General features: G+C 49.5%; 1 protein-coding gene across 1 annotated transcript in view; it reads right to left on the reverse strand.

Moving 5' to 3' along the window:
- Positions 1 to 14,471, reverse strand: part of TUNAR (transmembrane neural differentiation associated intracellular calcium regulator) — a 48,805-nt gene extending 34,334 nt beyond the window's left edge. The window contains exon 1 of the mRNA XM_073241891.1: positions 14,154 to 14,471. Within this exon, the coding sequence (XP_073097992.1) occupies positions 14,154 to 14,165 (12 nt within the window). The 5' untranslated portion in view covers positions 14,166 to 14,471. The remainder of the gene's footprint in view (positions 1 to 14,153) is intronic.
- Positions 14,472 to 25,180: the final 10,709 nt, after the last annotated feature.

Below are 25,180 nucleotides of genomic sequence, written 5' to 3' on the forward strand. Positions count from 1 at the left end.
TCTGTGCCACCTTGGACGAGGCCCGGGACCTCCCTGACCTTCACCATCTTCAGCGTATAAGGTGGAAGCAGTAACAGTGGTCTGCAGGAGCCCTGGGACTAAACAGTGCGTGTCAGGCTGTGAGCCCAGTGTGGGCACACATCAGCTCTTCCTGCCACTGTCCGTGTTCTGTTACTATGGTTAACTGACCTCTGTGGACTCCTTAATGCCCATGGGTCTCCCTGTGGGTCCACAGACCAGATCACTCATGTCTATGACCAAAGTCTTAGTAACCTTTGGCAAAATGAAAAGGCCCAGAACAATGCACATTGAAAGGTTACTTAAGTTAAATCAAATGAATTAAAAATAATTAATTTTTAAAGATTCGAGTATTTAGGGTCTTCCTTTTTTCCTTACTACTTATCATATGGTGGTGGTAACAGAGGGCAGATTAAAACTTGGCAATCTCATGCCAATTCCTCCATTCAACAAATTTCCTCTCCTATGTACATCAAAAGGCTGGCTACAGCAACCAAGTCTGTGGTTTAGTGAAAGCACCCCTTCCTCCTCCCAGTTACAGCCTAGGAGAGGCAGCGCTCCCTACCACGTGACCCCGCCCACCTGGCCCAGCTGTTGAGCCCAGAGGGACCCCACCCAGCCAGGACATCAGGTTCTCTCCTGGTGGCCCCATGCAAAAACTTGCTGCCACCGCAGGTGAACACATGAGGAAGCGTTATCTCCTAGACCTGAGTTGTGAGGTCATGCAGGGCTGAGGCTGTCATTTTGGGGTGACCATTATTTGGCCGTGTGCTCAGAGGAGCAGGAAGAGAAAGCCAGTATCAAGAGTAGGGGGAGCAGGGAGGTGCCAGATGGTGAGACGTGGAGCTCCGGACAGGCAGGAAGATGTCCCAGTGGCTGCGGCTGATTTCTCCTTTGTGAAGCCAGACCGCATGTTAGGTTTCCATGAAATGCTAATTCATCAAAAAACCTTTTTTTTTATGATAATTAATGCGCCAATTTTATTTCTTTCTGCCCCTCTAAGTTCCGTGAGGACAGAGACAGGGTGGAGGAAGGGAGGTGCCCAGGAGGGGGTCTTGCTGGCACGGGGAGGCTGCTCACTCGAGTGTTCCTGGATGGACGAGAGGACGATTGTAAGCTGGCTAGGGGGGTTCTGATTCATGCCACCCAACACCCCGCGATGCAGGACCTCGGGCAGCAGCCCTCAAGAAGCCGTCGCGCTGTGCTGCCGCTTCTACAGCTTTCAGGGAAGCAGTGGGTGAGCAGCTTGGGGCTTTGCTTTCACAAGCACGTCAGGAATGAGACAGGGGTGGCTGTTCGTGGGCTTGCGGGGAGGAAGCCTCGGCTTAAGTCCTTCTCCTAAGGAGGTCCATCCCCAGGGAAGGGCCAGGGAGAGAGGAAGCCCAGGGTCAGCAGGCCATTCTGTTCCCAGTGTCGGTATCAGCCCAGGGCATGCAGACAGGAACCTGGGGGCTCACAGACCAGGAGAGAAGAATGCCAGAATAGAGTGCTGGGCAGGCAGGGAGGCGGGGGCAGGGAACAGAGAGGAGGCGGGGAGGCCATGCAGGAAGGCCTGACCTCTGCCTTAGAGGAGGCGGGCACAGCATCTCGGGCCCACCAAAACCCTCCCTTTTCTTTCATTATCAAAAGGGGAAACAAAGGAACTTTATAGTTAGAAGACAATGTTTTAATACATAATATTAAAATATTCACCTTTTTATCAACTCAGTAATAAGCTATACTTTCTAATATTTTTTAATGGAGAAAGAGGCTCATGGAGGCAAAAGATGGGCCCCAAAATGTGGGAACATGACCCTGGTGTAGGGCAGGGCAGAGGGGGAAGGTGGCTGCACAGGGGTCTGTCCTGTCCCAGCGCCTCCTGGACCAAACGAGTGAACACCCAAAGCTCTTACACAGCTGGGTGGGCTTCGGGAAAGGCCAGAAAGGTGACGCAGGGAGGTGCGGGCATTACGGAGCACCCGGGTCCCACAGTGCAAGGTGGTCAGCACTTAAAAATGTCACAGGCTGGTGGGATGTGGCCTAGGTCAGACTCTACCACCTATCAATGCCTGTGCAGTCACAAGCTCCCTGTGGTAGCCTAACAGGTGCTGCAAATACTTCAAGGTTCCTCCCATCAAAAGATGGAGTCAAAGTGCCCTCCCCTCACATGGGCACAGCCTCAGTGACTTGCTTCTAAGGAACAGAATACAGCAGAAGAGGTGCTTTGGGCTCTCCCAGGCCAGGCCGTAAAAGGACATATAGACAGACCCCACACACCAGCCCATGCTTTTTTGGGACATGCACGTGGGTACCCTGAGCCACAATGTGGGAAGTCTGGCTAGGATGTTCTGCCATGCTGGAGAGGCCACATGGGAGGCCACACAAAGATCAGAGGGGCCCCGCTGTGCCAGCCTGTGCCCGTCTTCCCAGCCCAGGTACCAGATGTGAGTGAGGAAGCCTTAGGATGATTCCAGCCCCAGCCACGGTCTGCCTGTGATCTCACGGGAGAACCACCTACCTGGGCCCAGGCAGCCCCTGATCTCATGAGCAAAACAAAGGATGCCTAGTGTTTAAAGCCAATATTCTGGGGTGTTTTATATGCAACAATAATTACTAAGCCTTAGCTTCCTCATCTGTAAAATGGGGATAATCAAAGTGACTACTTTGTGGAGTTGTTGCTCAGATTAAAGGAAACAGTCACTGGAAAGTACTTAATGAGCACCAGGTCTCCACCCAGTATACAAAAGCTATGATTATGATCATTGTTACTATTATGACCATTGTTCAGAGGAGAAACAGCATTCAGAAAGACTAAAACCAATCGTCCAAGGATCACACAGTGATTTAGATGCTCCACGATTTGACCCTGAGAACAGCTTCAAACACAACCTACATGCCCCCTGGAAGCAGCTGTGACGGTCATCAAAATCTCCTGGGAGGACTGCCCTTCCTACCTGGGAGGGGCTTGGTCCCTGACCTGAAAAACAGGAGGGACTGGCTCCACGCATGGCGCTAGACATTTTCCAAACGTTTAGCATCCTGCCCCATGCCATGAGGATGGTCTTTACGGCTCTGCTCTCCTCTTTCATTAAAATAAAAGTAAGTTAAGGTGGTAAAACCTACGAAATTTGCCAGCAGGTAGATTACTTCTGTTCCCAACTGCCATAACGTATGGGTCTCCCAAGATTATTTATCTAATACATACATTTACTGAGCTTGGGGGTAATAACCTGGGAACATTTGCCAACAATTCCTTCACATTCCACAGGGCTCTTGACAGAAGCATTTTATGAATGGAAACTGTACTTACATATCTGCCTAATAAAGCCTTGAGGGTTTTACTGTTTTGAAGTCAGTCAGCAGGACGGCGGTCAGCTCCTTGGTCAGCTCCTTACGCATTTAGGATAAGCTATTTGGTAAGGTGAGAACCAGCCAGGAGAGCCAGTTGCTCCAGAAGCTTGGCTGGCTTTCTTGAACAAGTCCCCTTGCACCCCTCACTCGGCCATAAAGAGATCTGGAGCAACTCCGAGGCTAAGCGAGCTCTGTCCCCTGGTGCTGGGGACCCAGGGAACTGTGGAGAGAAGGAGACAGAGACATGGAAGGTAATGCCTTGGAGCGGTTTTGGCTAAACTGGGGCACATAACAAGGAGCTTTGACAGCCAGGGCGACAGGCTTTCCAGGGACAAGTGGCAGGCTGCTCTTAATACGTGGCACTCCAAACAGAGACCTCAGCCTCATTTCTTTCCACGCCCAGATTCTGAGAACCGTTCCACTTCGCTCTGATATTGCTCTCCCCTTGCACCGGACGTCCACAAGCTTCAGCAGCTGAAGGCGCATCACAAGGGCCGGCGATGCAGGGATCCTGCCCGGCTCCCTCAGCTCAGGACCGGGCCTGCCTCCAGGAGGAAAGGCACAGGAACAAGGAGGAAGGCACCTGGTTGGCAGCAAGGCAGGGGGAGTACAAACCATCCATTTTCACATGGACTTCTGCCAACACTGGGCACTGGGCAGCCCCAAAGACTGACTGACTCCAGAATGATTTGATGCCCAGCTCAGCTACAAGCCCACTGTGAAGCCTTGGACCAGTTGCTTCACCTCTCTGGGCCTCGGTTTGTTGGCCTATAAGTGGGCCCCATGAGCGGGTATAGCTGCATTCCTTTTCTGGGTCCACATGCTGGTGTGGTGAACCAAAGGTCCAGCAGGCAGCGCCTCTTCAAACTGCCTGGCATGCTTTGCCCTTGGCATGATTGGGCAGTCAGCCTGTCCTGCAAGGGCTCCTTGCCAGGGCCAAACTCCACAGAAACAGCTAAGATTTGTCCACTGGCCTGTGGAATGTGCCTTCTTCCCCTTCTCTTCCCTTTGGCAGTGAGAAGAATAAGGTGGAGAACAGAGATGGCATAACCACTAGTGCCCCCTGGGACAGTCTTCCTTATGTCCCATCTGCCCCTTCAGCTCTGCAGAACTCACCTGCCCCTAAGCATGTTGATTTCAAAGCGAACAGTCACAGAGTGGCTACAGTTCCCGACATTGACCCCCTTTCCCACCCATTAAGCTCATCTCTGGGGGAAGCTTAGGGAAGCTGGCTGGCGAATGCACACCCTGGATTCTCTCGGCTGTGGATGTAGGTCTGGGAGCATTGTTTTTAGGGCAGGAGTAGCCTGAATGCATTTGCAGAGGCACCGGGAGACCCACGGCTCGGTGAATCAGGCTGGGACACTGCCCGCTCCATTTCCTACTGGCCAGAGTCCATGATGGCTGGGCAGCAAGTGCCCGAGCCAGTGGCTACCTCGCTTCCCCCTGAGTTCTAGGAGGGTTAGTGGAGCTGCGGTCTGGGCAGCAGGGCCTGGAGGTCATACCCCAAACTATCACGCTCGTTCCTGCACAACACATCTTCCTGAACATTTTACATATCTTCACTACAATACAGAAGGTACAGAGGAGCATAAACAGAACCACCAGTTATCTTTCTAAAACTAACACCCTCACTCAAGCACCTCCCATGGCTCCCCGTCATCCTGAAGCCATAGAACACTCCTTAGCCTAGCACTCAAGACCCACTCCCATGAGGCAGGACTGAGGAACCTGTGCTTCCTAAGCCAGACACTCCAGCCCCGCACCACCTGCTCACCTTCCCCAACACTCCAGCCCTGCACACCACCTGCTCACCTTCCCTGACGCTCCAGCCCTGCACACCACCTGTTCACCATCCCCAACACTCCAGCCCTGCACACCACCTGTTCACCATCCCTGACGCTCCAGCCCTGCACACCACCTGCTCACCTTCCCCAACACTCCAGCCCTGCACACCACCTGCTCACCATCCCCAACACTCCAGCCCTGCACACCACCTGCTCACCATCCCTGACGCTCCAGCCCTGCACACCACCTGTTCACCTTCCCCAACACTCCAGCCCTGCACACCACCTGCTCACCATCCCCAACACTCCAGCCCTGCACACCACCTGCTCACCATCCCTGACACTCCAGCCCTGCACACCACCTGCTCACCTTCCCTGACACTCCAGCCCTGCACACCACCTGCTCACCTTCCCTGACGCTCCAGCCCTGCACACCACCTGCTCACCTTCCCTGACGCTCCAGCCCTGCACACCACCTGCTCACCTTCCCTGACGCTCCAGCCCTGCACACCACCTGTTCACCTTCCCTGACGCTCCAGCCCTGCACACCACCTGCTCACCTTCCCTGACGCTCCAGCCCTGCACACCACCTGCTCACCTATCCCCAGTGCTCCAGTCTCTGCTTCTTTGCTCATACCTCCCCCCATCTTGGCTTGACAGATTCCTATTCCTCTCTCAAGGCTCATGTCAAATGTCCTCAACCTTCCCCATCCAAACCCATCTTTCCCACCTCTGCCTTCTCAGGGCACATCAGACACTTAATTCCAACAGGTTGTCACATAACACGTTTCCCCAACTATCTCTGCATCTGCCGAAGGAACATCTTATTTATGTTCATCCCCTACACCACCCTGCCTGATGACCTCTTAGCAAAGGCCTGGTCAGTGTGTCCATAGGAGGAATCTGCAAGACTGATGCTAAGAATGAAACTGAGTCCTTCCATACACGTCAAGAAGAAGCACCTGCAATGGGCACGACCCAGAAGGGTCTGAAGTGTTCATGGCCTTTCTCATGCTTTCGACTGCTGGGCAGGCTGGCTTCAAGGGAACCCAAACTAGCGCCATGTGTTCCCACACATCCCACCTAAGACTCCCCTTATATCTTACATACCTGTACTCAGTTAGGCACTCAGCTCACCCTGGAGGTAAGTAAGCCTTATGAGATGGTCCATTTCCCTCCCACTCACCATGAGATCAGTATTTGTGAGTGTAGTTGGCTTGGCTTGGCCCAGACCCTAGGAGAGCCACTCCGGATACAAAGGCCAGAGGATTATTGCCCAGGAGTCGCTGTTTCATTGCATGAAAGCAAGAGCAAGAGTCGGAGACGGAACCAAGGAGACCCTGCTCCTCCCCCGCTGTCGTGTCTCCTGCCGTCTGCAGGGCCTAGAACAGGGCCTGGGCGTGCTGGAGCTCTGTGGACGCCTGTGGACACAGACAGGGCCCCTCGGATTAATGGCGGCTGAAGCAAAGATACAGCCTAGCTCAAGGATGCAGCTAACACTGGGGGGAGCGGAAGAGGAGGTGTTCAATCGATTTCTAGAAACTTCTTCTGCAGATTTCTAGACCCACTTTGACAGTCCAGCCCACTGACGAGCCACCCTATAATGTGGTACTGAGAATTAAAGGGCTGCTCCTAAAACAGCCTGCACTGCAGCAGGGGGCCTGGAAGCTGTGATTCACCCAGCGAGCTGAAGGGCAGCTGTCTGTATGGGTTTTTAAAGCGGTGGTGGTCAGAGATGGCTGTTCCGTGCAATTGTTCCCCACCTTCCGAGCACCCTGCCCGGTCACCCCCAGGGCCACAGGCGCTCAGAGAGTGAACACCTGGCAGCTGTGTGGGCTGCGGGAATGGCACAGAAGCCAGTGTGGCCAGAAGGGGAGAAGAAAGGGGCAGGTGGTGGAAGAGGAGGTCAGACCCAGGGCCAGGGTGTGAGGGCCTCTGAAGGCCACCGGCCATTGCTCTCAGGATACAGGGAGCACAGAAGAGCCTCTGCGCAGAGAACTCACGATCCTTTAGAAGGCTCTCTCTTCATGCCTACTGGGAACTTGAGGGCAGAGGGGAAGCAGAAGAGCAGTTAAGAGGAAGACGTAGGTGGCTTGGGTGGAGGTGGAGAGTGACCAGCTTGGGGGGTGGGGGCATGTCCTGAATATCTTGAAGAGGGAAGGGGCATTAGTGATCAGCTACTGTGAGAATGCACGTTTCTCAAATTTCACTGTCTGAGTTGAGAGTTACTTGCAGGGTGTTAAAAGTACATGTTCTGGGCCCCTAACCTTAGAGGTTCGGATTCAGTAGGTCTGCCCGAGGCCCAGGAATCTGTATGTTAGCCAGCTCCTCAGGGGCTTTCATGGAAGTAGCCCTGGGATCACACTCGGAAGAAGCCCTGCAGTGGCCCAGTCCTTGCACCTGACGGCTCAGGAAGCCAGTGGAAGGCCAACGTGAGATAGAGACTTGTCTCGACGCACCAGAGAAGAGAAAGAAGGCAGGGAGGGCAGGCGGAGCCCCTGACTCTCAGCCCAGGCTCTTGCCACCAGCCCCCTCACTCCACTGTAACAGCCAAGTCCTCCAGATTTTGAAAGGACCTCTCAAGGGCAGAGGCTCTGTCCAGGCCCACAGGGACAGAAGCTATGTGTGGACACACGGCAGCTCTTCTGTCTACCGCCCTAGTCGCAGTGCCTAGCAGAGCCTAGAACAGAGCTGGTGTTCAACACAGTTTTGTTTGACTGTTGACAGTCCACGTCTGCCTGATGGAAGAATGAGGGGCTGGATGTCAACGACAGGGCAGGACCCGAGGGAGGCATCCACTTGATGAAGATGGCACTATGCCTGGACAGATGGACCGAGCAGCCCTCAAAGTCCACAGGGTGGTACTGGGGCAGGCCTGAGAACAACCAGGCCTCCTGTTAAGTAGCATCAGCATCTCCAGGGAATTTTCTGGACTGCAGCAATGTTCATCTTGTCTGTAAAAACTGAAGTCTCAACATTTCCTTTTGGAACCAGGGTGCATTTTTCCATCCCTGCTTTCCAGGTGGACAACACAGGATGCAGGCTTTCATTTCTGCCTTTAGATTTTGACACGGCCAAGCCAGGCTTACCTTTTAAGAAGTATTGGATAAAGCTCTCTCGGCAAGTTAACGGGAACTGTATGCATTCATAAATCATTTTATGAATTTTAAGCTTGTGCATTATGCTCTCCAGGCACATTCATTTTGCTTAAAAATATAAGGCTTGTCAATATTGATCATTAAAAGATGACTGTCATCACCATCCATTTTCTGAATTAAAAGGAATCAAGAATCCTTTGGTGGGGGTGGTCACAGCAAGGCCAGTATGAACTGGAATGGTTTGACTGTGGCAGAATGAAATGGTGTGTTGGTCAGAATCCCAGACTACATTAGCAGATACAGGCTGAAAACTTGAGAGGACAGAAAAACCCAAGGCCCTGGGCATCCCCTATTTGCTCGTCAGGATCTAACTGAGGCACATACAGGGGCTCATCACAGATTATAAAGAGCTGAACCTACTGGGAAATACCCTCACAAACCCACCACCTCACCCTGTGACTCAGGTTCCAATAATGCAGGATCACTGAGGCACTTAGCCTAGCAAATGCTAGAACACACCACCCTAGGTCCACCAGGAAGGCTTGCAAAGATGAAGGCTTTTAACCATGTGAAAAGGATCCTTCCATTTGTCAAAATCCACAGATGCAGACAGCATGAAAACATCTAAAATTCCTTAGTTAATTCATTCTGTGATTTTTGATGCTAGAAATGGACGTTAAATCACTTCTGCTTATCGTGTCCTAAATAGCTTCAAAATAATTGCAGATCAGAGGCCATGGACTTCACTGCCTTCTCGCCCTCCCACCCCCCAGAGGCCTGAGTGGCTACTTCAGCATTTTCTGCCATTAAACAGGCATATGTCCTAGAAATCCAGCCCAGAGCTGAAGCTACTGGGCATCTGTTGTTCTCAGGGTTTGAGGGCAAAAGGCACAGACTCTATGGGCCTCACTGGAGACATGCAATGTTATTTCTAATCCACCAAATCAAAAAATTGTACTGGCTGCTAAGACATTTTGGTATTTTACAGATGACAGATGAATCACAATTGAATTTTCCAACACATCCTGTCTGCTTTTTTCTTGTTAACCACCCATCACGAAACTTGAAGCTCTTGGCATATAAGCAGTTTAGTAATACAGGACGGGCAGAGGGAGGGTCCTGTTCGCCGAGACATCACTCCCTTGACGTGGGCAAGGCCAGCATTTGGGCTGGACGGATCTTAAACTGCCAGCAGAGAGAACCAGTTTGAGTCTCATCACCAGAATGGAAGGACGGGTGATTTCGGTGACTTCCCTTGACTCTCTATAAATTGTGCGTTGCAGATGGCATTCTGGAATCTCCTGTCCTGGGTATTTGCAGGACCTCCAGATCTGCAGGCCTATCAGCAAAGAGCAGCAGCAGTTATGCTAACGTGGGTGGACTTTGCTGGCCACGAAATAAGCAGGGGAGAGCTGCATCTCTGTTCAGTGGCTGCAAGAGTTCTTTAAAACTACATTTCCTTCTAAGTTCTGGAAATTCTTAAGAGGTGCAGGTGAACCTTTGCGGTCTTGTATTCGTTCCTCCTACTTCCTCCTCTAGTGTGTTGTTTGGGGGAGGATTAACCCATGTGCCATCCTGGAGGAGGAGTCACACTCCTTTTGAAAGCCTCTGTTACGTAACTTTGATTCTTAGGCCCTGACAAGAAGTGCAAACTCGCAATACCCTCCAAAATGTCCCACGTGTCAGCTTGTGATCTCTCCCCGCAGAGCCCCAGGGTGACCCGTGATCTGGAGGGGTTATTTCAGCTTCTCCCAAAGAATTACCAACACTAACCTTTTTTGGGGTAACACTTGACTTATTTCTGAATATCTTTGGAATCTAATATATGTGACATAGAGTGAAAAGAAACCCAACATCCCAACAAAAATCCCAATGAATTCAGAAGTCCCTTGATAGCCAGGTCACCGCACGTTACCCACGTCAAATCTTCTGCACGCTCTCTCGCTGCTGTGGTGTTGTTATTCAGGAATTTGGGATGAAGGACACAGTTTGGTAACCAGACACACTGCAGTAGCACCAGTGGAAATGAGGTGTGGCATGGGATGGTTTAAACCCTGGCAGAGTGCATCTGAAATAATGCTTGGTTCTGCCATTCAGTCACGGGGGGCATCTGAGCAGCCCACTTCAGCTCGCCAAGCCAGGAGGCTAACAGTACCTACTTTGCACAAGAGTGAGGATAAAGGCTTAAGGACTGGGGGATCCTTGCGCCCGCCACCTCCTCTCCACCCTCTTTAGCTGACAGTGACTGCAAGCTCTGCTCCGGAACCTGACCTCAGACAACAGACTATTTAGAAGTATCATAAGGAAGCCTGCACCATGAATCCGGCAAAAATACCACTGCCAAATCTGTGAACTGCTCACCATTTTTCAGCTTCAGCTGAGTTCAAGGCTCTAATTAAAGTACTTTCCATTTGCAAAACAACTGCAAACAGTAATTACATACTTCTCTTTCTTACCTTCCAGGAACAGCCTGAGACCGAGGCAAACCTCTGAATCCCCCGGAACTCGAGCTCTACAAACAGAACATCATATTCCCCTACCCCACTGTCCCAAACCATGTAATGGCTCCTGTGGCTCCTGCCACACAGACCCTAGCCAGGGTCACGGCACATTCTAGCCCTCTCAGATGTGTGCTGAGACTCCACTGTGGAAGGGACGCTGATGGGGAAGCCGGCACAATTGCCTTTAAGATGAAAGTTCTATTGTCACACATTCAGTCCACACTTAGGGTGATAAGCGGCAGGTTTTATAATGACTGGTTCCTTATTGTTTATATTGATGCCTAACTGAAAATGTTATATAACCTTAAAGTATGGAGCATTCTGGAGCTATTAATAACCAGCTGCGTCTAAATTCTGAGGACTCTTTAAAGTGAGTGTTGGAGAGGATCGTCTGATACTAATATATACTCATGCACAGAGACACCCACATACTCCTTGCTTATAGGTAACTGAGCCCCACAGAATGGGAATAACTTGTCCAAGGTCACAAAGCCAATTAACAACAGAGTCAGGAGTAAAGTCCAAGTTCCTGACCTCCGGAGGATGGCCTTTTCCTCTACATCTCCTATAGGTACCTACATATATCCTTAATATTGCACAAATGCCACACACAGCATGTAAACTGGGTCCTCACAATACTGGGCGTGTCAGCTCCAGCCAAAAGGGTTCAGGGTCTAGACTCCCGAGTTAGACCTGGGGTGCCAACCAGGGAAACGTCTCAGCAAGGGACTAAATTGTTGTTATCCATTTGTGAAACACACCCTTCCTGTTCTCCCGAAAGACATCTAAGGCAGCTAAAATATGTTTTACCAAGAGGCCATTATATGGTATGAAAGAGTACAGCTTTAGAGGGTTCGAGAAAAAAAGTGGGTTTAAGACAAAGCAAAATTGAAAAGGGAGAATTTATTCCTGATTGCACACTTCCACGCCAGGGCGAAGAAAAGAGGAAAAAATGGGAGGGGACTGATGAATATAAAATCTACCAGGAATGGGAGTAATATCTTACTGTCATCTGGCTTTGGGCATCAGGCATATAGGTGACATAAAAGTTGTTCTTTCATAATTGTATTATCTTTTCAAAAGTAACTTAGTGAAGATTGTTTCTCTGCAATCATTTTTATTCCAGACCTTACCAGGTAAGTCATGAGGGACTCAGACACAATCCCGGGGAACAGATATGCCTGCACAGGATGCCTTATTCGCCCTCAGCAAACCCTATGAGGTTGTCAAAAATGAAAGCTTTGCTGTGGTTTTGCAAATTTTAAAGTCACAAAACCCACTGGGAGCTCAGTTTCTGGGAAAAAGGTGAGACATACCCATTTCATTTGGGATTCAGTAATTCTTTACAAGGTTCACTAATCTACATCTTTAAAAGAGCTATGACAACCCATTAAAGGCCCATAGGTCAAGTTGATTAATTCAGCTGTAATTAACAGGCAAGGACTAAGTCAGGGTCTAAAATCCTTGTTGCCAACCTTTCTTGTCCCAGGCCCTCTGGGCCCGTGCTTAGGCAGGCTCCATCTGTCTATCACTGATATAACCAACAAACAGTGAATGGAGAAAATCTAAAAATCACTTTATGTGCATTGCTTAGGCTGAGCAGGTTTTTACCTATTCAACTATAATGGATTCTTTCTGGAAGGGTCAGGAAGACTCACTGGCTTGCTGCTTTTTAGGGGGCTATACATCTAATTGATGCATTGTATTTCATCAGTTCTTAGGGCCAATGTCATCTCTCCAAATGAAATGCCTAACCTATCCCATAACCTCAATCTGGCACCTTGGGACATTTTATAGCCACCATGCTTTAGCCCAGTAAATAATCCACCAAAGTACTGCACAGACTTCATCTCCTTTAGGGGAAACCTGAATCTCACAGTATCCTCCCGACTATGTCCTCTTCTTGGAAATAACAACCTATTCAGCGTGTAGCTAGTAGTCCAAATGCATGTCTGATCAGCTCACACAGCCCAGCTAAGGCCTGCCACCCACTCGTAGAATCATTTCGTTGGAAGGGACCTGAGAGGTCATCCAGTCCAACTCTGCTCCTTATTATTAACAGAGAAACTGAAGCCTTCCTGACCCTTCCAGAAAGAATCCATTATTGCTCAGGGACTTTCCCAGCACTGACACCTGCAATACATGTCCTGTAGACAAGCAAACCCAACACTGACGACTCAACTCACCAACAAGCAGCTCAGATCGGGACCAAATGACTGCTGCGCGCGTGGCTTCCCCGTTCAGGATCGACCAAAACGCACTTAAGCAAACAGTTAAAAGCTGCAAACCAGAGAAGCAGGGGCACCAGAAGACCTTATGCTTACATGAACGCCCCCTCCCCTTTTTTCCAAGCTGAAAAGTATGAAGTTCTGCCAACATGGTGGGTTGGCAAATGTGAGCCAAGATAAAATTCCTGACAGGCTTGGCTCCTGCATGGTGGCCATCTGGGATCAGCCCCACTGCCTGTTAAGTAACCATGTCTGAGACTTACACAACCAGAGGCAGGCAGCCTTGATGGCCCTCACCCCACAGAAAGGTTAAGGACACGGTTCTGAGGCTGGGCAGGCCCTGGACACACAGAATAGAAGGGGCATACAAAAGGAATCAAGTACTTCCCTTTCTAGTCTCTTAAGAGGCCTGGGAGAAACAGGAGATCAGGAAAGAAAGCATGCAGGGGGTCATATACTCCGCCCCCTTAACTAAGAGAAGTGGCTTTATACTTACAATTCACTGGGGTTAGCAGCAACGTGATGGAGAGATGGGCAGAAAATACATGCTACCAACATTTGTTTCACCTGAGCAGATATTCATCGGCACAACTATTTTCACACATGCAACAACTCCAGATAGAAGCAGTTAGAAGAAGAAATGGGACAGGTGTGTTTCTGTTACAGAGGGATCAGCTCTGTGAAGCAGAAAGAAACCACGGTTTCCAGTCCTGGTCCCCCACTTCCAGGCCTTGTGACCTTGATTAAATCATTCAACCTCTCTGGGCCTCAGTTTCCAAATCTGAGCCATGGAGGAAGGGAGCCCTACTTCCTCGGGTGGTTTTGAGGCACTCTACTCAGCACAGGCTGGACACCCACTACGTGCGTGGTCGACACCTATGCGTGGTTTCCCCTACAAATGATGAGTCTGAACCCAGGATGGAAACATCCGTATCTAAACCAAACAGGTCTCCTGCCTGCGTGCGTGTCGAGCCTGCGGCTGCCACCCCGATGGCGAAGGAAAGCACGGGGTCTCGAAGACGCCCGCGCTGTTCCTCCTCCAAGCAAGGTTCAGGGGTGAGGTAATGGAGGGGTTCAATCGGGAGCCCCGCAGGCTTCCAGGCTCTGGGTGGGGGCCGGGCAGGGGGGCTCCGGGGCGGCCTCCCGGCCGAGCGAAGGGGCTTTGTTCCCGAGGCGGAGGGCCTGGCTTACCGAGCAGCGCATCCGGAGGCGGGCGGGGGGCGCGCGGGACACGCAGCAGAGCCACAGCCCGGCCCGGGCCCGGGGCGCCGGGGCCGGAGGAAGGCGAGGAACAGGAGGCTGCCACCGGCTCGCGCCTCATTCTCCCGGGCAGCGCGGGCCCCCTGGCCGCCGCCAGCTGGGGCTGGCCTCCGGGCGCCGGACCCCGTGCGCGCCGCTCATGTCCTCGTCCGCCGCTAGCGAGGTGTGCGCGCAGCCGGGTGGTCTCCGGGCGGCGCCCCGGGGCTCCTCAGGCCCCGCGCGGGGCTCGGCGGGGGGGACCTCGGGGAGGCAGCGCGGAGGAAAGAGGGAGAGAGAGCGTGAGACCGCGCGGAGCCGCGGGATCCCGCGGGGCGGGGGGTGCGGGCGCCCCGGCAGGACCGCGCCGCCCCACCCACCGCGCGGCTGCGCCCCGCGCCGCGCGCCCGCCGGGGCGCGGAGCCCCAGAAACTTTAGCACATGGCCGGCCGGGAGCTGCCCCGCTCGCCGCTCCTCCCCACTGCCTCCCCGCCCCAACAGCGGCCCCGGAGCGCAGCTTACCGGCGGTGGGGCGCCCACCCAGCCGCGCCGCCTGGGCGGGAGGAAGGGGCTGGCGGCGTCGGGGTCCCTGCCAGGGGGGCACCTCGGCGGCGGCGATCGACGCGCCTTAAGGCATCTTGGGCGGGGCCTGCCCCCCAGCCGATCTGCAGGCCGGGCTGGGGGAAGGCCCGTGGGCCCCCGGCCCCGGCCGCGGCGCAGCTGGGAACGGCGCGCGCGGGTTCCCCCGGCCCGGGGTCTGCGGAGCCGGCCCCGTTACCTGGCGACTCGCCTCGGGGAGCCCACGCTGACGCGCGAGACGAACCGGGATGCGGCAGCCGAGGGGAGGGGTGGGAGGGCCGAGGGGAGGGAGGGCGGGAGGCTGCGGCCCGAGCTCCTCCCTCCGCCTCCCCCCCGGCGCTGGGGAGGGGGCACCGGGGAGGACTCGGCCGGCCGGGCAGGCGAAGGGGCCCGCTGGGGAGCAGCGGATGTGGGAGGCGCGGAGACGCTCCTTCTCCCTCACTGGGGCTGCAGCAGCAGGTGGCGGCGACGTGGCGGGTTGAGGTCCAGCGCCCCGGCGCGAGCGCGGCGAGGGTGGCAGTGGTCGCGTGGGTGTGTGTGGCACGTTGCCACCCACGTGGCGTACATGGGGACCTGAGGATGTGGGGACGAAGGAGGAGCGGCCTCCTTCCTCTGCTCTCCCTCCTGCCTGGACATTTTGCTCCTGAGCTGCTGCCTGTCTCCTCATCATGGAAGTGCAGGTCGCGCAGCTCTTGGCTCTGGGCTCTTCCCAGGCCTGGGAAGTTGGGGACAGCTGGGTCGTGATCAACCACCCCCGCCTCCCGTGGGGGCCCCTCTCCACCCTACCCCTATGTCCATTAGCCCACCTTACAGGCCTTATACTTCAGGGTGCCTTCCTGTTTCTGGTTTTGGGGCCTTTTGGATTGGTGTTCAAATTCGGGTGCCTCCAAATGCCTGCGGTATGTAGGATATTCCCTAAGTCACTCAACATCTTCAGGAAAATGGAGTGTTTGTCCCCAAAGCTCACAGCTAAGTACTAACGTGCTCCATGAATGTGAACTTGGGTTTGCTGGGAGGCGTGCAGCCTGTCTGCTGATGCAATGGGATCTCACCAAATATACTCCCGTGCAGAGAGAAGTGGGACAGCGTCCTCACAGCAGGCAGCAACCACTGTGTTGAGGCCGGAAACTTGCCCACGTCCATTGGGTGCCTCAAAGCCCAGAAGCCAGGCCTCCTGGTTCCAAGGTCTGGTACTCCACATTGCCCCCCTTCAATAGCTGTTTGTGGGGAGTGTCACTTCTTAACTGTTCAGAGGTCCTCCTGTTTGTTTCACAGAATAGAAACCACCTGCCACCTCACCCATATGACCAAGCCCACACCCCTTCCCCACCCGGTTGTTCTCTCGTCCTCTTTGGTATGGATGTGGGAAGATAGAGGTAGAAGACAGACCCTACAGAGGAGGGGATCTCACCTGCTCCAGAACACCCCACACCGTGGTGGTGGGTCTCCACAGTGCAGATCCCCACGAAGGCGCTTTGGTTTTTGTTGACCCAGTGACAGGATACTTCCTCCTGTTATTATTCTTGGTATTACTATTATTATTAAGATGCTAGTAACTCTTATGGAAAAACCTTGAAACCTCATCCAAACAAAAACCTGCATCTTTTCTGGGAGAAACACTTTGCATCCCAGCCCACAAGCAACAGTCAAGATTCAACGTTTCCCAGTGACATGCAGAGCAAAACCTCTGAATCTCCTAACTAATTTATATAGTGGTGGCATCCAGGCAGCGGGTCCACAGAAACTCCAGGATGATTGTTTTCTGGTGCCATATTGGCAGCTGGCTCTTTTTTTCAGCACAGACTGTACAAAATGCACATAGAATTTGACACCTTATTTGGTCAGGAAAACCCAGTGTTTACAATAAACAAAACCTCAGAGCTTGTATTCCATGCACAAGCATTATCTGGGCCCCGCTACTCTGGGAAATAAGGCAGCCTGTGGGGAAACATGATTTCATAGCACAAGCATCGCATTCACGGTTCATGAAAATTTGGAAAATGTTGGCTTGCACCCTTAGCCCAAGGCTGCTTGTTCCTTCTTTACAGTGTGTGCTTGGAAAATGCACCAATAAGGCAGCAGGCAAGGCTTCCTCCCATCACATCATCATTCCTTGGGCTTTTCTCAGTAGAGCTGGTGCATGCATGAGCAAGTTGGGATTAAGGAAGCCCACAAATCCCCAGGACCACTCTTTCCAGGATGTCTATCTGCAGTGCAGTGGAGGAACATCTCCCCAAATTTGTAGGAACAGCCATTGAAGCCAAGCACATTGCTAGGCACTAGGATGCAAAGATGAACTATATAAGCCCTCTGTCCTCTGGGTCTTCCTAGGGACATTTAAAGAGGACTTAACCCATGCTAGGCATTCCAGGTACTAAGGGCTTTATAAGAGATCATTTTAACCTCATCAAAGCATGTAAGATAGGTGCATTATCCTTTCTTAGAGAAAAACTTTAAAAAGTTACATAGATTCCCTAAAGTGGCAGCTGGCAAATGATGGATTTGGGAGCTGCAACTGGGTCTCCCTGCCCGCAAAGTGCATGTTCCTAACCATTACCCTATTTTGTCTGCCAGGCTAAAAGAAAATGGAGACAATAATAATATAGAAAATGCCTACCTGACATTTAGACTTACAAATGAGATGTATTTGTAAAGTCCCCAGGATAGTTCCTGGAACAGAGCAAGCACTCAGTGAAAGAGAGCTTTTATTGTCACCATTAGACCTATGGGATGGTTGTGGGCAGAGACAGTGGGCAGACAGCTAGAGGGGAGGGCTTAGCCTCCAGGCAGCCACCCAGACAAAGATTTGCTGACTGCTCTTGCTGGGGCACCTCCCATCATTCATAGGGACTGTGGGGTCATGATGGCTGCCAACTGCAGCACTCTGCAAGACCACTGGGGGGGACATAGCCCACATGCAGGTCACTGTGTGAGAGAGGGCTTGGCAACCTGTAACGGGTGCATTGTTTGCATGGGAGGCAATACTAACTCACCCATTCTCAGGTTTTTCCCACAATGCATTCATCTGTGCATTCATTCATTCAATAAATGTTTAGTGAGTATTTACTATGTGCTCAGTATGCTGTTGGATCTAGGCATTCAGCAGTGAACACACTGCAGCCCCTACCGTCTGGTGACCTCCTAGTCCAGTAGGGAGAGAGGTCAGTCAGCAGGATGGTATGGCAGGACATGAAGTCAGTGTCAGGGTGCCTACAGTCTGTACTGTTGCACAAAAGAGGAGCCCCTCCCTGGATTTAAGGAACTGAGGATGCTTCTGGTGGCAAAGTTTTCTGAATGGGTGGGAGTCAGCCATGTGGAAGCAAATGGGCCAAGAGAGAGGGGAAGTGGGTTGGGGCAGGGGAAAATGTTCCACAGACAAGGATAGCATTTGCAAGAACCTGGAGGTGAACTGTGGGGAACTTCAAATACTAAAATATAGAGTGCACTGAGAAAAGTTGCCTTTTGGTAACTTTTAGTAAGGGACAATCCTGTGTAGTTCAGCTGGATAAGTGTATGATATGGGGGTCTGGAAAGTAGTGTCCAGGGAGGAAGGAACTCCTTAGAAATGGTTCAGGAAAAGTTGGGAGCATACTTCCTTTTTCAAAATCAGGCTATCTACTTGTTAATGACTTTGGGGATTTTTACAGTACTTTGCAGTTTTCAAAGCCTTCCCATCCCATGTTGTCACTGGCCATCATCACATGTGTGAGAGTTTGGGCAAGATGACATAAAGGACAGGTCGTGGAGTGAAGACGACTCAGACAGGTTTCTTGTGTAGGAAAGAAGGCTTTGGGTCTGAAATCTTTCTTTGTGACATTCATGCTAAAGTGGTTATCAAAATGAATTAATCCAACTAAACATACTTAGGAAGGGTAGGAGACTTGGAATCAGAGCAACTGAGGACAGAAGAGAGATGAGAAGACCGATAACTTGGGAAGAGAGTATGTATCATCACCTTCAAATAGCTCAAAGGCATTCTCACAGGACAGGGTGTGATTGGCTCTTATGTATGGCCCCAAAAGGTTGAATTGAACTAGGCCACCAGGGATACAGTTGCTATTTTCAGGACAAGGAAGCATAATAACACCTAGAGCAACAATGGGTGAACTATGGCTCACAGGCCGAATCTGGCCCACTGAGTACTTCCATAAGCAAAGCATTCTGGGAACAGAGCCTGTCCATTCATTAGTGCATTATCTATGATGCTTTCGTGCTACAAGAGTTGAGTATTTGCTACAGAGACCATAAGGCCTTAGTACTAAGCCTGAAGTATTTGGTATGTGGCCCTTTGCAGAACAGAGCAACCAAACACCAAAAGGCTGCCTCGTGAGGTAGTAAGGTCCCCATCACTTGTAATATTCAAGCAAAAACTGAAGTCCTGTTAAGTAGCGATGTTACAAAGTTCCCAAGTGATCTTTAAGTTCCCTTTGAGATCATAAGAGTCCAGCAGTTAATGCAATTTTCAAAGTTCTTCACTGCCTGCCAGTCACAATAGTTACAACTATTGATAAATAACTCATCTATGGGGTAGACTCATAGGTTCTCATCACCAGACCTGAAGCCCATCAAAGAGAGCAATGGCTTCCTCTGCCTGTTTCATATAAGATATATAATGTACCAATTCAGGCAATCTCAAGAACGAACCTCTGCTGGTATCTCTGTACACCCAATCCTCTCCCAGTGGGAGAGACACACTTACATGTAAGCTCATTAATGGATGACTGTGTGATCATGTTTAGGCCACCAATATATGAGGCTCACACATTACGGTGTGTTTGAAAGTGATGAGTTACGGTAGAAACTAATTTAGCTGTGTTAGACTTCTGTTGGGGTCTCTGGGGACATCGTTCAGCAAACTCTATGCCAGACCTTGAACTGGGTAGAGCACCTGCCCTTGAAAAGCTGGTTGCCTAGGCCCCAGCTAGCTTAGCCAGAATGTGACAAGTATCGGGTACGTCCCAAAGGCAGGGAGATGCTTACTCAGCCAGGTGCACTTAATCCAGCCAAGCAACATTGCTGTCCAGCACTGTTAACAGAAATTTGCTGTCTTTCCAACTGGGATTGCAAAGACAAGCGAAACGGTCTCTTTAAGGAAAACTAAAAATCTGTGGTCACTTCACTGTATTTTGTCAGCGAGATTGGATTCAGACAGGTTCGATTTCCCCACCTCAAACTGTGTTGCAAACACTGTGATAGAAACGAAAGAAAATTTTCTCATGCAGGAATCCACAGCCAGCATAGAAGCAAAGATTTTCAAGCAGAGAAGGAGAGTGGCCCCTTATGAATACATTGGCAAAGGCTAAATTGATTAATACTGTTCCTAGCATCTGCACGAAGGACAGTTTCCCTGGTCCTAAGTGGCCTGGCCCAGTTCACCCCATGGTGGACTTGAGGCACAGATTTTCCTAAAGCCATTGTTGCCTTGAATTTTTATTCCTTTTCCCATCAAAGTAAAAAATCAGCCGCAACAAACTCATTTTACATGTTCACATTTCCTATTTTTCTTCTTGCTGCTTTTTGTCTCCGGTGGCAGGTAGATTATCAAGGTTGCAGGTTGCCGTTGGCAGGATTCCCCAGCTGAAAGACACACATTCCCAAGAGCTTTCTCCTGAGAAGCATTCAGATATTATTCAGGCTCTGATGCATCCCATTCTCAGACACTTAATCATGCCCAGAACCTATCTGAACCAGTGTTATGCTAGCTTTCCAGCTAGGGGAAATCTCAGTGTTGCTCTGTGTTTACGTAGAATTTTAAAAGACTGCAGAGAATACCAGGGACTTCCACTTGCAATAAACAAAAGAGGCACCATGAAAAAGGCACCAAACAGTCCCTGCCTTCACAGGGACGCCCTACGCCAGTTACTCCTTTGTCGTCTCTTGCCAGTTGTCATCTGTGACCAGATTGTCTTGTCTCACTGCTCAGGCCTTGTGGGTGGCCAGCCTCACCTCTTCCAGGCCCCAGAGCACATGAACCTTCACCTTGTTCTCTCCATTCTCCCTCAACCACAGCTGGGATGGTGTTGAGTCCTTAAATGACAGTTGATTTTCTCATGTGTGCATGTTTTGGTGGGTTTTTTTTTTTTTTTTGGTGCAACAACTTAACAATGCAGGGTGCCAGGGAATAATAGCTTGGTCCTCAGTTAATTACAAATAAAACGATTCCTGGATGTTTTATTGATAACTACCTAGTGTTAGCCTGCTTGGTGTCAGTTCCTAAGGTAAAATTGGGAAATAGTGTGAAATTAATTGTTCCATGTACATTCAAGCACATATTACCTTATTCCAAGGATTAACATTAATGTAGTAATTCAGTTCTGCTGGGGAGCTCTTCCCATAAAATAGACATTTCCATAAAATTACCAAAAATCTAATTTGGGAGGAAATGAGTTGAAGTCACTCATTCTTTCTTAGTCTCAACTATCCATAATGTTAATTGCTCTAAAAGCTGACAAATATTCTCCCATAACAGGGAGGCTCTGATAAGTAAGAGATAACATGTCACAGAGCCCATCTATGATCAGAGACATTTCTCGAACCTGCCTCTGTCCACCACACATGCCTAGTTAACTATGTCATCTGCTAATGTTAAACAAATTATCACACTGTAACCTCGGTCATGTGTGAAGTGTGAGTCCCTTGGATACAAAGAAGGCAAAGCATTCCCCACCTTGTCTTTCCAATCAAGGTCCTTGTGAAGACTTTTATTTGTTTATTGGAACAAATAAGTCAACAAATAAAAGTTTCTATATGAGACTCGGCAAAAAGCCAAGTCTAGTTAGAAGCTGGTTTCCTTGCACTTAATTTCCCTAAATGAATAAATGAAAAAAGAGGGAGTGGCTTTGGATTGCTTATGGAAAGGAGTATCTCTTAAAACACATTGTGTTGAATTGCTAGGATGATAACATTAATAACAAACACATCTAGGAAAAGTTCCAAAGATGTCTCATGGACTTAAGAAAACTTTAAGTAGGAATGATCAAAATATACACATCTCTGCTATAGTTTCTTCTTCTTCTTCATCATCATCATCGCCAGCATTTATTGGACCTCTAGACTGTGCCAGGCACTTACACATACATTATTTCAAACTAAAATTCACAAAAGAAGTACATATCCCCATTTTACAAATAAAGAATCAATGGTTCTAAAAACCCAAGGCTGTTTTAATCTTCAAAAATCTAAATTTAGCTAATGAATATTTCCAATTGTTAGAAGTCATTTAAGTGATGGCAACAGCAAAACACATTTCTGTCTGACCAGTCAAAAGCTATAGCTGATAAAAAGCAAAGCATCTGGTCACATTAGTGAACATAAATGCAGAACCTTCAAGGGGAGATTTTCCCTTTTCAGAGGAACAAAACAAACAGTGGCTGAAAGACTTACCTTTTCACCTTCTCAACAGCTAGTATTTTAAGTTTTCCTGCTCAAAACACTTAGTCACTGTACCTACTTTTGAACAAAAGAAAAAGTGTGCTCCATCTTTTATCTGCTTTTTTCTAAATCATTGAGGCTTAAGTATCAGCAACCTTGTTAAAACACCATTTAATCCATTACCTCTTTGGAGATCATTGAATACACAAGTCCAGAGGGCACCTCTCTGTTAGCTTCCCACCCCCTTCAGTCCTCTCCAGCCCTTTCAGGGATCGCTCACTAGCCGCATATCATAGCTGCTCTTACCTTAAAAGCGCAGGCTGTGTTGCTGGCTTGAGTAGGATGAAAAGGGTAGATAAAAGCATAACCAGTAAGATGAATATGTGGTTATGATTTCCCCATTCCCCCATCAAATTGTTGCCATTTTAGAGGTGGATGGCATCCTCTATTTGTGTGTGGGGGTGGGTGTGTATGTGCTTAATCAAACGGATGGAAAAATTATACAAGAGGAGAGATGCAAGTGATAGTCCAGAAAGCAGTAGGCAGCGATGGGTCTCTCGTGATGACTTTGAGTTAATACTCCTCCAGGGAAGATGGAACAAAAAAAGAAAAGTACTAATACAGCAAAATCTGTCCTACAGAGTTAAAATCTGTTGGATCAGCCAAGCTTTTCTGGCAAAGCAGTATAGAATAGATGTTTACCCTATTAATTTTAAGTATTACAACTGGAGAGTGACTAATAGCCAAAGGTTATAATCTGCATTGGAGGTTAAGTATGATGGAGGGGTGGTAAAGGAAAACCTAACTTACTGTTTTTTACAGTAGCTTGGGGAAACACTGCCTGAAAAACTAGCGCAGCATTACCCTTATTTCCCCATGACACGAGATGGGCTAATTAATATGAGTCACAAATCCAACTCCAGAGTTGGACCCAGACATTCTCTGGTGCAGTGTTATTGAGAAGCATGTGCCATCAGGGTCAACTCAAGGGACTGAGAAGTTTAAGGCACCTAGAGATTTTGGGAGGGTCTAATTTTTGCCCTTAATTTGGAGATAAATTTCTGGGAGCAGTTCATGGGGCCATATTGATTCTTTGACTAAGTGGAAAACATGCACAGCATATATGAATTCATTTTTCTCTGTTATGCATGGTTGATGGTGAAGGTTGGAGCAGCGGAAGTGGCTGCCGTTTATTGAACACCTTCCACCAGCTTTGCCAAATGCTGGCAGCCTATATTTTGTTTTATTTAATCCTCCTACCAAACCTGAAAAGCAGTTCAGTTCATGTATTATAGAGAAGAAAGCCAAGGGTCAGAGATGCTAAGAACATGCCTAAAGCCACTGCATTAGTTATCCATTACTGTGTAACAAATTACCACAACACTCAATGACTTAAAACCACATGTATTACTTAAGAGTTGCTGTGGGTCAGAAATATGGGAGTGGCTTACCTGGACCCTCGGCTTCATGATCTCTCACAGAGCTGCAATCAGCATGTCAGCCAGGGCTGGGGTCTCATCTGAAGGCTCAACTGGGAAGTATTTGTTCTGGGCTTTTTCTCACATTGTGGTTGGTTTGAGGGAAGCTAGACTGAAGGCCTCACTTCCTAGCTGTGTACTGGACAGCTTCCTCGCCACATGAACTTCTCCAACACTGCACCTTCTTTCATCAGCATGTGTGGTGGAGAAGGCAACAGAAAGAGTCTTCTAGAATCATGGAAACCACTGTCTTATGTACCTGATTAGAGAAGTGACATCCCATTGTTCTTGCCGTATTCTGTTGGTTAAAATCAAGTCACAAGTCCTGCCCCATGCTGAAGAAGGGATTATTCAAGTGTGTGAATACCAGGAGGTGGGGGTGCTGGGGGCATCTTTGAACTAGTTCTCGTTGCCTCGCTGGCATCCAGTCTCCAGGCTGTTCACCCATTGCTTCCCTGTCCTCACAAGATCTTCCTTTCCTTGGAGGCTCTGCACCAGCCACACTTTCCTACAAGAAACCATCTCTAGCAACTCCAGCCTTCCATTTCTTCTCTCTCTGGTGAACTTTCTCTAGCACTGATAGCAGCAGGCATAGTAACTGTGAACTAGTTCTTTGCAAACCATTTTGTGTGTGTGTGTGTGTGTGTATAAGCTGTTTAGTAGACACTCAAGGCACATTTCAAGGGGTGCCTACATATCTTTAAGCCATGCACCATAAGCTCATGGTCCTACACAGCTTCCTCCAGGCTGATGTTTTGGGAGACAGGGAGGGCAGAGTTCTGTACCCAAGCCCTCCCCCATTCCACCATCAGCTGAACATCCACCTTCCTTCACTTTAATATTGAATTTCATTTAAAGAAAGAGCCCAAGCTAAATAGATATTTGGAAGCCATTTGTCAGAGAAACAATGCTACAAATGATAGTTAAATCCCCCAGAGAGCCCACTACTCATAATACTTCTTTGAGGAAATACATTTAAAAATCCAAATTTGACTTTATGTACAGAGGAGGATCCTCAAGAGTTGTTAAGATGGGGACAGAAAGGGCAGAGTAATTTATTGAGTATTTTCGTCTACATAAAAGAACAATTTTTTCTGTGCCTTCTACTATTCACCTATTGCCTAACAAAACACCTTCTAGAACCCACCCAGAGATGCCCATTTGTCCATTACCATTGCACCAACTTTACTGTAGGCACTTAGACTTCCTCACCTGAGTGACTTCAACCATATTCCTGCCTGGCTTCCTTGTTTCCAATCTATCCTCCACCCAGTAAGCCAAGTGAACCTCCTAAATTCTAAAAGTAACCATGACATTCTCCTACTTAAATGCCTTCAATGACATCCCCCAAGACTACAGCAAGATTCCTTGGTTGGCTCAAGAGGCCTGACATGTACAGCTGTCATTCATGGATGTCCAATATCTTTTGAAAAACCTGCCTACATTTTGACAGTCCCCACTCAGGATCCCCACATTCCTGTGGCTGAATGAAAATCAACATCAACAGCTGCATCTCCCAGTCTCTTTGCAGCTAAAGTGTGGCATGCGACCTGG

The sequence above is a fragment of the Manis javanica genome, chromosome 8 (genome assembly GCF_040802235.1).
Source record: "Manis javanica isolate MJ-LG chromosome 8, MJ_LKY, whole genome shotgun sequence".
NCBI lineage: Eukaryota > Metazoa > Chordata > Mammalia > Pholidota > Manidae > Manis > Manis javanica.